This window comes from Myotis brandtii, unplaced genomic scaffold (genome assembly GCF_000412655.1).
Source record: "Myotis brandtii unplaced genomic scaffold, ASM41265v1 scaffold470, whole genome shotgun sequence".
Classification (NCBI taxonomy): Eukaryota; Metazoa; Chordata; class Mammalia; order Chiroptera; family Vespertilionidae; genus Myotis; species Myotis brandtii.
The window spans coordinates 4,138,302-4,152,916 of NW_005367953.1; the positions used below are offsets into that span (position 1 = coordinate 4,138,302).

At 43.1% G+C, this 14,615-nt stretch overlaps 1 protein-coding gene across 5 annotated transcripts in view; it reads left to right on the plus strand.

The window, feature by feature from the left end:
* The window catches only part of ZNF608 (zinc finger protein 608), a 113,886-nt gene extending 100,157 nt beyond the window's left edge, over positions 1 to 13,729 (plus strand). For all 5 annotated transcript variants that reach the window (XM_014547326.1, XM_005875845.2, XM_005875846.2 and 2 more), the window contains 7 exons: positions 2,428 to 2,515; positions 3,021 to 5,472; positions 7,097 to 7,514; positions 8,077 to 8,249; positions 9,814 to 9,967; positions 12,109 to 12,190; positions 12,757 to 13,729. In XM_014547326.1, the coding sequence (XP_014402812.1) occupies positions 2,428 to 2,515; positions 3,021 to 5,472; positions 7,097 to 7,514; positions 8,077 to 8,249; positions 9,814 to 9,967; positions 12,109 to 12,190; positions 12,757 to 12,763 (3,374 nt within the window). In that variant the 3' untranslated portion in view covers positions 12,764 to 13,729. The remainder of the gene's footprint in view (positions 1 to 2,427; positions 2,516 to 3,020; positions 5,473 to 7,096; positions 7,515 to 8,076; positions 8,250 to 9,813; positions 9,968 to 12,108; positions 12,191 to 12,756) is intronic.
* The last annotated feature ends 886 nt before the right edge of the window (positions 13,730 to 14,615 follow it).

The window sequence follows — 14,615 nt, forward strand, 5'->3', positions numbered from 1 at the left end:
CTGCTGCCTCCCTGTTCCCTGTGGCTCTGGGCCCAGCCAATCAGACGCGCGCGTTCCCAGCAGGCACCGGCCAATCCGAGGCCAGTATTTGCTGGAACCGCGAAACCCTTAGGGGAAAAGCAATAACAAAAGCCTTTCACTGCTGACAAATGTTAAGTGTCTGTGCAGACTTTTCCTGTTTTTAATTTTATTACTGCAAGAATGGAGGGTTTGTTGTTTCTTTCATGTTTCCTTTCAAGCAATTTTAATTATACATTTGTGCTACATCAGGGACTCTGGAACGCAGTGATTCAGCCCATTGCATCTAAAGCTGAAATGCAGTAACCTTCTGGCAATACAGATATATTCCTGTTCTGTAAACATAGCTGACATGCTAAAGAATTTTAAGCAGCTGTAAAGGTCTTTGACACCACACACAGTGCCCCAGAGAGCACATGATGTGAAAACCAGCTCTGTCTTCCCCTTGGCCTGCTCTCCCACCCACTCCCTTTTCCTGAAGGGATGTGCTCATAAAGAATCCTTTCCTCCAATTGTTGTCTTGTGCAAATTTTGACCAAATGCCTAATTACCATTGATTCCCATCCCAATGTGAATGTTATACTCAATGGTGTGTTTTTTTTAAACCATTCCTGAGGGGCTTAGAATGGAATCAACTGTCATCTGAGGAAATGCTTGCTTTGTCTCATGCTAGCTTTTCCCTCCCCTTCTAGACTATTGCTACAGTGAGTAAATTCAGCTGTCACCTAAGTAATAGCAACATAGACCATATGGGAAACAATTTTTGAATCTCTTTTTGAGGCTTCTGAAAGGAATCCTTCCTTTCCCCTACTTGAGTCCCAGCCATTCAAATATTTTACCTGGTGTTAAAATGCTCCCAAGGAAATGAGTCTTACCCTGTAAGCAGTGGTTCTCAACCTTCCTAATGCCGCGACCCTTTAATACAGTTCCTCATGTTGTGGTGACCCCCAACCATAAAATTATTTTCGTTGCTACTTCATAACTGTAATTTTGCTACTGTTATGAATCATAATGTAAATATCTGATATGCAGGATGTATTTTCATTGTTACAAATTGAACATAATTAAAGCATAGTGATTAATCACAAAAACAATATGTAATTATATATGTGTTTTCCGATGGTCTTAGTGAAAGGGGTCGCGACCCACAGGTTGAGAACCACTGCATGTGAGGTATTCCTTACCCATAAAGGAGTTCAATATAGGTTTTTTGTAAAATTCAAAATGGCAGTGAACAAGGGAGTAAACCAGCTAGAAATAGACTTTGAGTAATGTCCCTTTGTTTTTCTAAGAAAGCGGGGGGAGGGGGGGCAGGGGGGAGGTACAGAAAAGTAAAGAAAGGCTCACTTAAATATTTTATTTCTTTACCCTAATATTTTATGTATTCCTTAACGTCTAGGTCCTTGAAATATATGCTTCAGAGGAGTGATTTTTAAAAAATGGCTCTTGTCCTCTAGTGAAATAAAGAGGATGTTATATTTTGTTTCCCTGTGACATTCAGTATACTAAGTGCACTTAAGTTTCGTGATTCACAGATGCAGTGCTAAATTAAATCGTCTGTCTGCAAAGCAGTTGGGAAAAGCAAAATGGTTTGCAGGAAACAAGTGTGCTGGTTTGAGGGTTTTTTCTAATCTTCTGTGGCAAATGCTTACTAGAGTTGATTCTAAAGATAAGCCCAAGAGCAAACCTATTGTGCACATTTATTTTCTTAAGAGGCCTATTTTAGGAGCCTTTACTATGAAACAAGACCAAACAGTGAAACAGATACTGTACCAAGGCTGATTCTTGTCTCACAAAGCCAGAGAGGGGAAGAATTAGGAACGATAAATCATCTGATTGTCTGTTATCTGGACTCCATGCCCCCTGCTTCCCGGCTGTATACCTGTATTTGTGCACCCACATAATGTTTTTTCAGTAAAAATCGCCATTATTTTATATTGTTGAATTAGAAACAAAACCGATTTCTTTCAGTCACCTTCTGGTTTAAGCATTGGTGACTGGCATTTAGTTTTTGTTGGCTGCTTGCCAAACGAAAGCAATTATGTGTAATAATAGAAAAATTAAGAGGTGAGTGTTGCTGTTTTACAGCAGGACATGGCAAAGACCATTTCCTTCTGTCAGCAGTATCTTGATTACACTCTCACACACAGCCTTACCCTTTTGTACTGCATGCGCATGAGTACACACACACACACACACACACACACACACACAATTTCCTGTGGGTTTTCATTTGGGGTCACTGAAACCAAAAAGAGGAAGAATGCAAACCACAGCTTTTGAAAGCAAATGAGAATAGAACTTTGCTGGTAAAGTAGTAGTAGTAGTAGTAGTAGTAATAATAATAAACGAACTGTAACTAGAGTAATCTGTGCTAACCAGGGTCCTCCTTCATTCCCCACTCCGCAGGTGTCCTAGTGGTCAATGTCACGTGGAGGAACAAAACCTACGTAGGGACCCTCCTGGACTGCACCAAGCACGACTGGGCCCCTCCCAGGTATGCACAGAGCCGTTTGTTTCAGGCTCTGTTTTCTCTCCTCTTTCCTCTCCTTCCCCCATCCTCTCTTTGCAAGGAAACTAGAGAGAGAGATGAATAATACATAAAAGTCTGCCTGTAATTGAAACCAAGCAGAAGGGAAATGAGCAATTCAGGATTGAACACAGTAAAATGCAGATGCTGGATTTCTTTTCTGCCAGGAGATTGCTGCTCCCTGCCCCTACTCTCTTCTTTGTTTTCTTCTTTTCTCAAAATGGGAATTTGAACTGGATTTGAAGCTGGCGACCTGAGCAGTTTTTCTTTGGTTTCCTGAAGAAGAATCTAAGCCATTGGTAGCCTGCTCTTTTGCAGGTGTTGAAATTGTCAGTGAGAGAGTAGGGTGTCTTTTCCTTATCTGGGCCCAGCCCTAAAGCTGCTGGGGTGTTGGCTGCTCTTTGCTGTACCTCGTGATCTCACCTGGCTCTTTGGGGCTGCTCATTTTGACATCTGTTCCTTGCTTTTCTAGGTTCTGTGAGTCACCCACCAGCGACCTGGAGATGAGAGGGGGCCGGGGCCGAGGGAAGAGAGCCAGGTCTGCCGCAGCCGCCCCGGGCTCAGAAGCCAGCTTCACAGAGTCCAGAGGGCTGCAGAGCAAGAACAGAGGGGGCGCCAATGGGAAAGGGAGGCGGGGCAGCCTCAATGCCAGCGGGCGGAGGACACCCCCAAATTGTGCCGCTGAGGACATCAAAGCCAGCCCCTCCTCCAGCAACAAAAGGAAAAACAAGCCTCCGATGGAGCTGGACCTGAACTCCAGCTCCGAGGACAATAAGCCTGGCAAGCGAGTCCGCACCAATTCCAGAAGCACTCCCACCACCCCTCAAGGGAAGCCAGAGACTACTTTTTTGGACCAAGGCTGCTCCTCACCAGTGTTAATCGATTGTCCTCACCCAAACTGCAACAAAAAGTACAAGCACATCAACGGCCTGAGGTACCACCAGGCTCATGCACACTTAGACCCAGAAAACAAGCTGGAGTTTGAGCCTGACAGTGAGGACAAGATCTCGGACTGTGAGGAGGCCATGAGTAACGTGGCCCTTGAGTGCGGTGAGCCAAGCACAAGCGTATCAGCTTATGACCAGGTGAAGGCACCCGCGTCCCCTGGCTCGGGGAACCCCCCTGGGACCCCCAAGGGAAAGAGGGAGCTGATGAGCAATGGCCCAGGTTCTGTGATCGGATCTAAAACTGGGAAGAATTCCGGCAAAAAGAAGGGCCTTAACAATGAACTGAACAGCCTCCCGGTCATCTCCAACATGACGGCCACATTGGACAGTTGTTCGGCGGATGGCAGTTTGGCCGCCGAAATGCCCAAACTGGAAGCTGAAGGGTTAATTGACAAGAAAAATTTGGGAGATAAAGAAAAGGGCAAAAAAGCCAACAATTGCAAAATGGACAAAAACCTCTCCAAACTGAAAACTGCCCGGCCCATTGCCCCGGCCCCGGCCCCAACCCCCCCGCAACTGATCGCCATCCCCACGGCAGCCTTTACCAACACCACCACGGGGACGATCCCCGGACTGCCCTCCCTCACCACCACCGTTGTGCAGGCCACACCAAAGAGTCCTCCGTTAAAACCCATTCAGCCAAAGCCCACCATTATGGGGGAGCCCATCACCGTGAACCCAGCTCTTGTGTCGCTCAAAGACAAAAAGAAAAAGGAGAAGCGAAAGCTCAAGGACAAAGAAGGGAAAGAGACGGGAAGCCCGAAAATGGATGCAAAGCTGGGTAAACTGGAAGACGCCAAGGCGGGCGGGAAAGATTTGTCTGGGCATTTTTTAAAGGACCATCTCAACAAGAATGAAGTGCTGGCCAATGGATTGTCAGAATCTCAAGAGAGCCGCATGGCCAGCATCAAAGCTGAGGCTGACAAGGTGTACACATTCACAGACAACGCTCCCAGCCCTTCCATCGGGAGCGCCTCAAGAATGGACTGCAACACCTTGGTGAACGGGCAGGCGCCCATGGCCCCGCTGCACGTGCTCACACAGAACGGGGCAGAGAGTTCTGCGGCCAAGACCAGCAGCCCCGCCTACTCGGACATCTCTGATGCTGCCGATGATGGTGGTTCGGACAGCAGGTCGGAGGGCATGAGGTCAAAAGCCAGTTCCCCGTCAGATATCATTGCCAGTAAGGACGGTGTTGTAAAAGGGCATTCTTCAACCACAGCACTGTCCTCTCAAATGAAAGAGTCCCATTCTCCCTATTACCATGGCTACGATCCTTACTATTCTCCAAGTTACATGCACCCTGGGCAGGTCGGCGTCCCTGCAGCTGGGAATGGTGGGAGCACACAGGGCATGAAGATCAAGAAGGAGTCTGAAGAAGACGCGGAAAAGAAAGACAAGGCAGAGCAGCTAGATGCCAAGAGAGTGGACCATCCCTCAGCATCCCTACAGCCTCAGCACCAGTCGGTTATCACCCAGAGGCACCCTGCCCTGGCTCAGTCCCTTTATTATGGCCAGTATGCCTATGGGCTCTATATGGACCAGAAGTCTCTGATGGCCACCAGCCCTGCCTACAGACAGCAGTATGAGAAATACTATGAGGACCAGAGGCTGGCAGAGCAGAAAATGGCCCAGACTGGGAGAGGAGACTGTGAACGGAAAAATGAGCTCCCCTTGAAGGAGCTGGGCAAGGAGGACAGTAAACAGAAAAACATGCCATCGGCCACAATCTCAAAAGCTCCCCCTACTCCGGAGCCTAGCAAAAACCATTCTAAACTAGGGCCGTCAGTGCCTAATAAAACTGAGGAGACAGGTAAATCGCAGCTTCTCTCCAATCACCAGCAGCAGCTTCAGGCCGACAGCTTCAAAGCTAAGCAGATGGAAAACCACCAGCTTATTAAGGAGGCTGTAGAAATGAAATCTGTCATGGACTCTATGAAGCAGACAGGTGTAGACCCAACCTCCAGATTTAAACAAGTAAGATTGTGGAGCATGGCCCCCACAGGGAGAGAGCAGGCTGAGACTTGCGCACACATGTCTGGGCTTGGTGGCTAGGACTTCTTGACAGGAAATAAACCAGAGGGTTCATTAGGGTTGATTCCTCTTCTTTTGAAAAATATCTTAAAAGACTGTCTCAGGAGTTACTGTGTACCTCTGAAATGTACATCATTCACAGTTTCCTACAGCAAACTGTGGACATGTGCTTTCCATGGTCCGTGATGCCGTTGACTAACTGAATCTGACGTGGTCCCTTGATTTCTTATCGAGTCCAAAGTGAGGGAATTCTGCCGCAAAGCCATTGAGTTTCCTTCTGACTTAACACTGAGATTGAGAGTCTGACCTCTAAAATACTTGTTTTTCTACATTCCAAATTTCTGTTGGCATCTTTTAGGAATGTTAAAACTGGGTTCCAAAATTCACATTTCCCACTCAACTTTTTAGTGAAACTTGGGACCCAGATGTCTTTCACACAGCACCTGGGATGCCTGAATGTCGGTTTTGCACCTGTGTTAAGTGCCCCAACGTGGAGCTCGGTGCTGGTCACCTGTGAAGAGAGAGAGGAGGTCTGGGTAGATGTGCCTCGGGCAGTCATCCCAGAGCCCTGCAGCCTGAGGTTACATGTGCAAACACCTGGAAGTCGGTCCCGTGAAAGCACACATGTGCTAGCACTTTTTGTCATGGTTCAGACATCCTGACTGCCTTCAGTTCCCTGGGTGTCCATTCTGGAATTTTCCAGCATTCCCCACCCCCACCGCTCCCACACTTAGATGTCCTTGGTGAATCAGAGCAACAAAATTCTTTCTTCACATTCATTTCTGTTCAAAAGTCGGACCTTAGACCCAACTTTGAATGTTCACTTAGGACCTAAATTCCCAGTAGGTTTATCATGAATGGGATGGGGGTCACAAAGGCCGTTTAGGACCTGAATCTCCCCTCCCCCCGCCCCCCCCAGGACTGACTCAGGCTGTGGCTTCCCAGGGCTGTTAGAACGGCTCGATTTGTAGAATGGGGTTATAAATGGCTTTGTTTTCTAATAGAAAAACCATAATGTGTACTATTAATTTGAAATTTTGTTATGATTAAGATATTAGCACATAATGAGATATGAGCCAATATAGTCAGCTTCAGCTGCGGGTGAAGAAAATGTATTAGGAAACCAAGAGTGTTTTTTCCCCTAAATGATATTAATTGCTATAGTAATTATTTGGATTTACTATTATTAGCTTGAGTTGGAATTTTAAAAATTCTTTTTGCCTATGTGAGATATTAAAAGGAAAATGAGAGTTAGATTAAATATGTGTAAGGATGTTATTTAATGTAGAGAAATGACCTAAGTTTGAAGCCCATCCCCACACATGGGCAGCGGTGTGACCCTGGTGTCACTTGGAACTTTAAAGCTTTGCTTTTGTCTTCTGCAGAAGTGATCAGTAATAATGCCTACCCCAGACATGATGATTCTGTGTAGGAGGGAGAGCTCTGTGCAGTGCTAGCACATGAATAAATGTTAACTTAGTAATAGTAATAGTGCTGTCATGATGATTAATGGTTTCTTTGAAAAAAAAATCGAAATTTTAAAACAAATCTTTTTCTAAAAAATCAGGATCCAGATTCAAGGACGTGGCATCATTACGTATACCAGCCCAAATACCTGGATCAGCAAAAGTCAGACGACCTTGACAGAGAAAAGAAATTAAGGGAAGATAGTCCCAGGAAGACTCCCAATAAAGAGAGTGGCATGTCCAGCCTTCCTGTGTCATTGACCAGCATTAAAGAGGAGCCCAAAGAGGCCAAGCGCCCCGACTCGCAGTCCATGGAGGAAAGCAAGCTGAAGAGTGACGATCGAAAGACTCCCGTGAACTGGAAGGACTCTCGGGGAACAAGAGTGGCTGTGTCCTCACCCCTGAGTCAGCATCAGTCCTACATACAGTACTTGCATGCTTATCCTTACCCGCAGATGTATGACCCCAGCCACCCTGCATACCGGGCTGTCTCTCCCGTCCTAATGCACAGTTACCCTGGTACGTGTTGTGGGTTCTAACTCTATTGGAGGGAAGAGGCTGTGTTCAAATCTTAGCTATTAAAAACTCAAGATAAATTAGATGCTTCAAGAATGACATTTGTTTTGCTTATTTTTATGCTGCTTCAAGTCCTAAAGATGAAACTGATTTAATATAAGAGTTCTTTAGGATGTCAAGAGTCCTCGGCTATTGTTTCCATCGTCTCGGATAGGCTGCCATAGCTGTTAGACTGACAGATACTTTATTGCCTGTGAAAATATTCTAAGCACTTACTGTCATAATCATTATAGTTACTGTTCCTTTCACTTAAGCGGACACATAAATGTATGAAATGGCTGTAAGCTCAATTCTGTTTATAACCTCCGTTCATCAGGATGAATTAACTGGGAGAAGAAAATTGAAGGACCTAGATACAGTGTAACAATGATGTAGCCCATTCTTAACGTAATCCCCTATTTTAAGGTCTATGACTCTTATCCCAAATTCATGTAATCTGAATGATTTTCTTTTTTTTTTAAGATGTAGCTCATAACTTGACATGGCATTTGTTGTTTATCTGCAGGGGCCTATCTCTCTCCAGGATTTCATTATCCTGTTTATGGGAAGATGTCGGGGAGAGACGAGGCCGAGAAAGTCAATACCAGCCCCAGCATCAACACGAAAACGACCACTGAATCTAAAGCACTGGATTTGCTCCAGCAGCACGCCAGCCAATACCGCAGCAAGTCCCCTGCTGTAAGCCGCCTTTTGTTCTCATTTAAAGGTCCTGGGTTTTGGGGGGAGGAAAAGGGGCAGACTAGAGAACAGTCTTGAAATATAAATGGTTTTGGAACCCAGCTGTGATTTCTGGATGCTGTTTTATCCAAATACATAAAGAGTGGAATGTTCAAAAGTAAGATGGTTTCACACGAGGAAAAAAAAATTGTTAAAGCATGTACAAGCTTTTCTATTGCAAAATCTATACCTTGCGTGCATTTCCAGGAGGATGCATGTTAGGTGGACATTTAAATTCATATTTTGGTGCAAAATATTTGTGATGCAAGATATTTAGATGCACTTGCATGCCCGCGTGAGTCACTTGGCTCAGGCGTGGTGGCTGCATCTGTTCTTTTTTGGCCTTGACTCATCGTCATGTCCCTACAACTCCACTGAAGTAATGCAGACGTGTGTCCTTGTGAAAGATGGCTCTCCCGACACCCTGCCTCCCCGGCCCCCGCCCAAAAAGACTGTTCTGAAGAGAGACAAAAGAAAGGATGTGGTTGCTCTTGGCGAGAAAGAGAGGTTTGGAATAAAGTAAAATGCAGCATCTGTGATGTGAATGAGTCCACCAGAGACTCTAAAGAAACTAGAAAAGATGATTTATGAATTTTTGTCTGTGAGTACTACTTCTAGTGCAAAGAGTTTTCTCAAGTGAGAAAAAGAATTTTAGTGAAAGGGTGGTTAAGCTCTGGTGGATAAAAATGTATCAAAAAATACATGACCCTTAACCAAACTGTGATCTGGGAGAATAGAGCTTCTTCTGAGTGTACTGAAATGGGAGATTCTGGAATGCTTTTGGAGACCTAGGGCAATGATTTGCTGTACCTGATAGTGGCATGTAATAGGATGCATTTTTTCAAGGGAACAAAACAGACAAAGATATTTAAAATTACAAGATAGATTCTCCCCATAAAATGTGAATGAAGTAAAAGGGTAATCAGAAAACTTGACCTTGAAGAAATTTCTTACAACTACTTCTTTTCCTTGACCCCATATTTAAAAGTTGTTTCTGGCCAGGCCGGTGTGGCTCAGTGGTTGAGCGTTGACCTATGGACCAGAAGGTCACCGTTCAATTCCCGATCAGGGAACATGCCCAGGTTGTGGTCTCAATCCCAGTGGGGAATGCAGGAGGCAGCCGATTAATGATTCTGTCTCATCCATCATTGATGTTTCTATCTCTCCCTCTCTCCCTTCCTCTCTGAAATAAATAAAAATATATTTAAAAAAAAATAAAAATAAAAGTTGTTTCTGGGAAGAAATTGAGTAGATTCTAAACCTAAAATATGAGTAAATAGAGAAGTCCTCTTCAGTCATTTGAGGAGACTATTGGTGCCCCTTTTGGGTGGACCAGTTCTTTAGTGTTGACTTAATTCCAATGGAAACTGAAGCTTTTTTGACTTGATCTTCAAGTAGTAAGTAATTTTAAGTATCTGTGTATTTGCTTTTTAATCATTAACATATATTGCTGAAAGGACAAAGGTGGTACTCCTACTGCTTTTTTGCAGAGGACTAATGGGATAATCTCTCTTTTCTGTTGCAGCCGGTGGAGAAGGCTACAGCTGAGCGGGAACGGGAAGCAGAGAGGGAGCGGGATCGCCACTCCCCCTTCAGCCAGCGGCACCTGCATACGCATCATCACACCCATGTAGGCATGGGTTACCCGCTAATCCCTGGTCAATATGACCCTTTTCAAGGTCAGCAGCTCTATCTTTGTGCCTTTCTTCATTCCGCTTTGGAAAGCCAGTTGCCCAAACTGCTTAAAAGATATCATGTCTTAAAGATATTGAGCTTTGAGTTAAGGTTAGCTCTGGGGAGGGTTTTCAACATATACTTCTTAGTATTTCCTAATAGCAAAACTAAGGCTATCCCACACCTTTGTATTCTGCTAAGACACAGAATGGCTACCACTTAATAATTGTCACTTGTTGATGTTATCAGCGGCTTACTGTTATCTCGCAGGCTAAGGGTGGCGGCCAGTGTCTGGGGCACTGACTATAGCAATCAGAAGATCAGATAGCTACTTGAGGGAAATTGTGGAAGCAGGGAGGCATGGTGGGAGGCTTTGTGAAATTGTCCTGATTTCTGCAGGCCTTTTAAGTTGCTCTTTTCTCATGGAAGTAACAGAAGTAACATGGAAACACTTAACGTTTTTTATAACCTCATTCAGAGACTCTCCACAGCCCTTCATGCTGTGACTCTTTCACTAAAGATGGAGAAACATCTTTTTTTTTTTAAAAAAAAATGTTTTTATTGATTTTCTAAAAGAGAGAGAGAGAGAGAGAGAGAGAGAGAGAGAGAGAGAGAGACATCGATGTGAGAGCGGAACATCGATCGACAGCCTCCTGCACGCTCCCTACTGGGGAACGAGCCTATAGCCTGGGCATGTGCCCTGACCAGGAGTCCAACTGGGGACCTCTCAGTGCACAGAATGACGTCCAACCAACCGAGCCACATTTTGCCAGAATAGAGAAACATCTTTTAAAAAGCCATAGAATTGACAGGAGGGAGCCTTGAACTCACGGTGCTGTAGTTGAGCATGTGCCAGTTGTCCTAACTCTGTCACCTCCCAGCAGATGGGCCATGGCACCGGCTCTTCCAATAGATCACCTGCTAGGATCTTGCTGTCTTCGCTCTGGCTGCCACAAAATACCACAGTCTCTATGGCTTTAAACAACAGGGATTTATCTCCTCATAGTTCTAGAGGCTGGGAGTCTGAGATCAGGGTGCCAGCATGGTCAGTTTCTGGTGGGAGCTCTTTCTGGCTTGTAGGCGACTATCATCATGCAGTGTGCTCATCTGACCTGTTCACTGTGCTGGAGGGTTGGGGTGGGGGGGAGGGGAGAAAGGGGAGAGAGAGTGTTACTCTCTGATGTCTCTTCTTATAAGGATACAAATCCTGTTGGATCAGGGCCCCACCCTTATGAACTCATTTAATTTTAATTACCTCCTTGTAGGGTCCTATCTCCAAATACAGTCACATTGGAGATATGACTTCCCATCAGGAATATTGGAGGGTAACAATTCAGTCCATAGCTAGTGCTTGCCAAGTTGCCGCTTACTCTGCTATGGGAATACAAGATGATATGTTTGCAGGTGCTTCCAAAAATGGGAAGAGCTATACACTTGTGAAAGGGTCATTTTAAATTATTCAACTCATGTTACTTGGTGTCAACTAGGGTGTTAAAAGAGAACATAAAGGACATAGAAGGAGAGAGTGATCTTCCCTAGGTTTGTTTCCTCTACTTTGTCTGAAATTGTTTTCTATAGAATTAAAAAGAATTTTCTGTTGGCGACTTCATGACATTTGGAGCTATTACGTTCTCTGACTGTTACCTTTCTCTTGCATGGTAAAAGTTAAGGCTATTTCTGAGTTTGGTTCACTGATTCCATGTACCTTTGGGATGCATTGTGTTCAATCACTGGGGAAAATGTTAACGTGATAAGTTATTACGAAACTATTGTATTCTAAGTAAATAGCATGTCATTTCTGTAATTCACTGTGACTTTTGATTCCTGTTGTTACCTGGTGGCCATTATTTCTCCTGAGCTTCCTATTCAGGAATGCGTGCAAACCGTTTAGCACCATGCAGAGCCAGACAGATGGAATGCTATATTCTCTTCTGATAGCTATTAAGAAAACCGCAGAGTATTTGATAGAGGGACACATATTGGTTAGGCCAAGCGGTTTGCAGTCTGTCCTTGCTGCATGAAACATTTCATGTGTGTGCTCAGGAAAAGACATACCGCTGCTGTTGGGTCTGCAGCCCTTTCCCACTGGCCTGTGTCTACTTGTATCTTTCTGAATGTCTCAGAACCCTGCATTTTCCCCCACTAGGCTTGACCTCTGCCGCCCTCGTTGCCTCTCAGCAGGTGGCTGCCCAGGCATCTGCATCAGGAATGTTTCCTGCACAAAGAAGGTAACTATTCTTTACATTTTTGAATCAGTTTTTTAGGCAGAGACATTTCAATGGGTGGGAGGAAGCAAGAACAGGCATTTTAGACCAAAAACTTAGGTCCTGAGGTTTTCTATTGTTGTATTGAATGTGCTTTTATGCCACTATGCTTCACATGCAACTTCTATTCCACAATCCTCATTCTATAGCTGGAATGTAGATCCGTACTTAACTGATCCGTTGTTTAAACAGTTGGATAGTTTCTAAGGTTATCCTCAGAGCTCTGATAAAATAATTCACTATAACTCCCTTTGCGTTACTATGTTTAAAAATAAAGTTGCAAATGGAGAAATTTATTTTCATAATGTTAAAGGTAATGTTTGTTCTTTATTTTTAATTATCCCTCAAGTGTTTTTAAAAAGGGAAAGAATACGTTTTTACAATGTATGTCATTACCCTGTGTTCATTCACTTTCTATGGAATTGAATTCCATGAATTGAATAGAACTAAAATAAGCCTATCAATCTCATGCTTTTCATATTTTCAGATGTGGATGGAACCCTGTGCTAAGGTTGTCTTTTCTTTTGCAGAGAATAACAAGATTGGAAATGTACGTTGTCATGTGACTGGATCACATGGGGAAGCGCTTTATACAGACATCAGTTCCATGGTGTTAATTTGAAATGCCTTAATGGCAGGCAAAAACCAGTCATTTCATTTTTGTAAATTACAGATTTTATCACAGAGTAACAAATGTTGCTGTAATTAAACTTCTGTTTTATATATATATACGTATACATATATGTATATATACATATATATATATTCTTTACTTTTTGTATCAGTAACCAGGCTCGCACACACAGGGTCTGCTGCCAAGTTGCAAACCACTCAGTAAAGAAAATGAAAAATGTATCTGTCATGTTGAAAGTGTTAGCCACGAAAGGCTGCTTACTTTCTTTTCCTTTTCCTTTGAATTGTAAATAACTAATGTTATGTATCAGTGTGCCTGAACCTTGCATATCCTTCAGATATTTCCCGTAAGCCCCTCAGAAAGGCTAACTGTGATGATGACACTTGGTACAATTTAGACGTCTATTTGGTGGCTCCTGTTAAAGACGCATCAGTGTAAAATGTTCCTGTAGTCACTGTTTGTACTTGTGTATTGTGGAAAAAATACTTTTGGAAGGCATGGGGTTGCCAGTACCACAAAAACTGTGTTGTACATAATGTAAAGATTAAAATGGGGACATAATGAGCATCTGTGAATAATGAGGTGTCATTTTTTTGATAATCTTGAATGGCAAATAACCCAATAGCCTGCATACCAGAGACATCTGTGATTGTTCTATTACTTGAATAGTCCTGCAGTCCCTTTTTTTTTTTTTTAATGTTTACAATTATCCAGTTTTAGAAGAGAGAGACTTTAACGCCATTGCCTGGTTACTTGTTTTATGCTGTAATCTAGTTTATTTTATGTAAAATGTATATTGAATGCTTTCCTTTTTTATACCTGCCTTAAATAATTTGGCAATCAGAATTAAAAAGTTTTTTTTTATAATGCCTTCTTGTCTGTGTCACGTTATTGCCTGCTGGCTGATGGGGAGTCTAATTTTCAAAGAAAGGTTTCCTAATGTTATGAATGTCCGATGCATAAAATATGATATATAGATAGTAACTTTTCTTATATGATACACAGGTATAATAGTCAAATAGTATATTTAATTCAGTGGACATATGCATATTTGCTGGGTATTTACACTGAACATGGAGTATAATGTTACTGCAAATAGGTACATACATGTTTCTTCCGTATAGAAAGTCAGCTAGCCATTTATTTGACTTGTCATTAAATTGTTTTACTAGCATATTTTATGCCAAATATACAGAATTAACTGCTCCCTCCCTCCCTTCGAATAAAAAGTTGTTAAGACATACTTTATCTCAGGCCTTGCAAGGTGCTGGGGTATAGCATTAAGCAAAGCAGATGGAAATTCCTGTCCTCTTAGAACAGCGGTTTTCAACCTGTGGGTCGCGACCCCTTTGGCGGTCGAAGACCATTCCTGCATATCAGGTATTTACATTATGATTCATAACAGTAGCAACATTACAGTTATGAAGTAGCAATGAAAATAATTTGATGGTTGGGTCACAACATGAGGAACTGTATTTAAAGGGCCAGAAGGTTGAGAACCACTGTCTTAGACTTTTCATTTTCTAGTAGGTGGGGTAAACATAATAAAATATATAAGTAATGTGCAGAGTACATCAGGTCAAATAAAGTCTTTCATTCAATTTCTTTTTGTTATAATATTGATTAGGTGCCATAGGAACTTAACTCTTATTTATATCAATTAGGCAATGGTAAAATTGTCCTTATATGTCATTGGCTTAAAATCAGAGAACCTATTGTTGATGTTAAGTGAGGACTTGACTATATATTCGATGG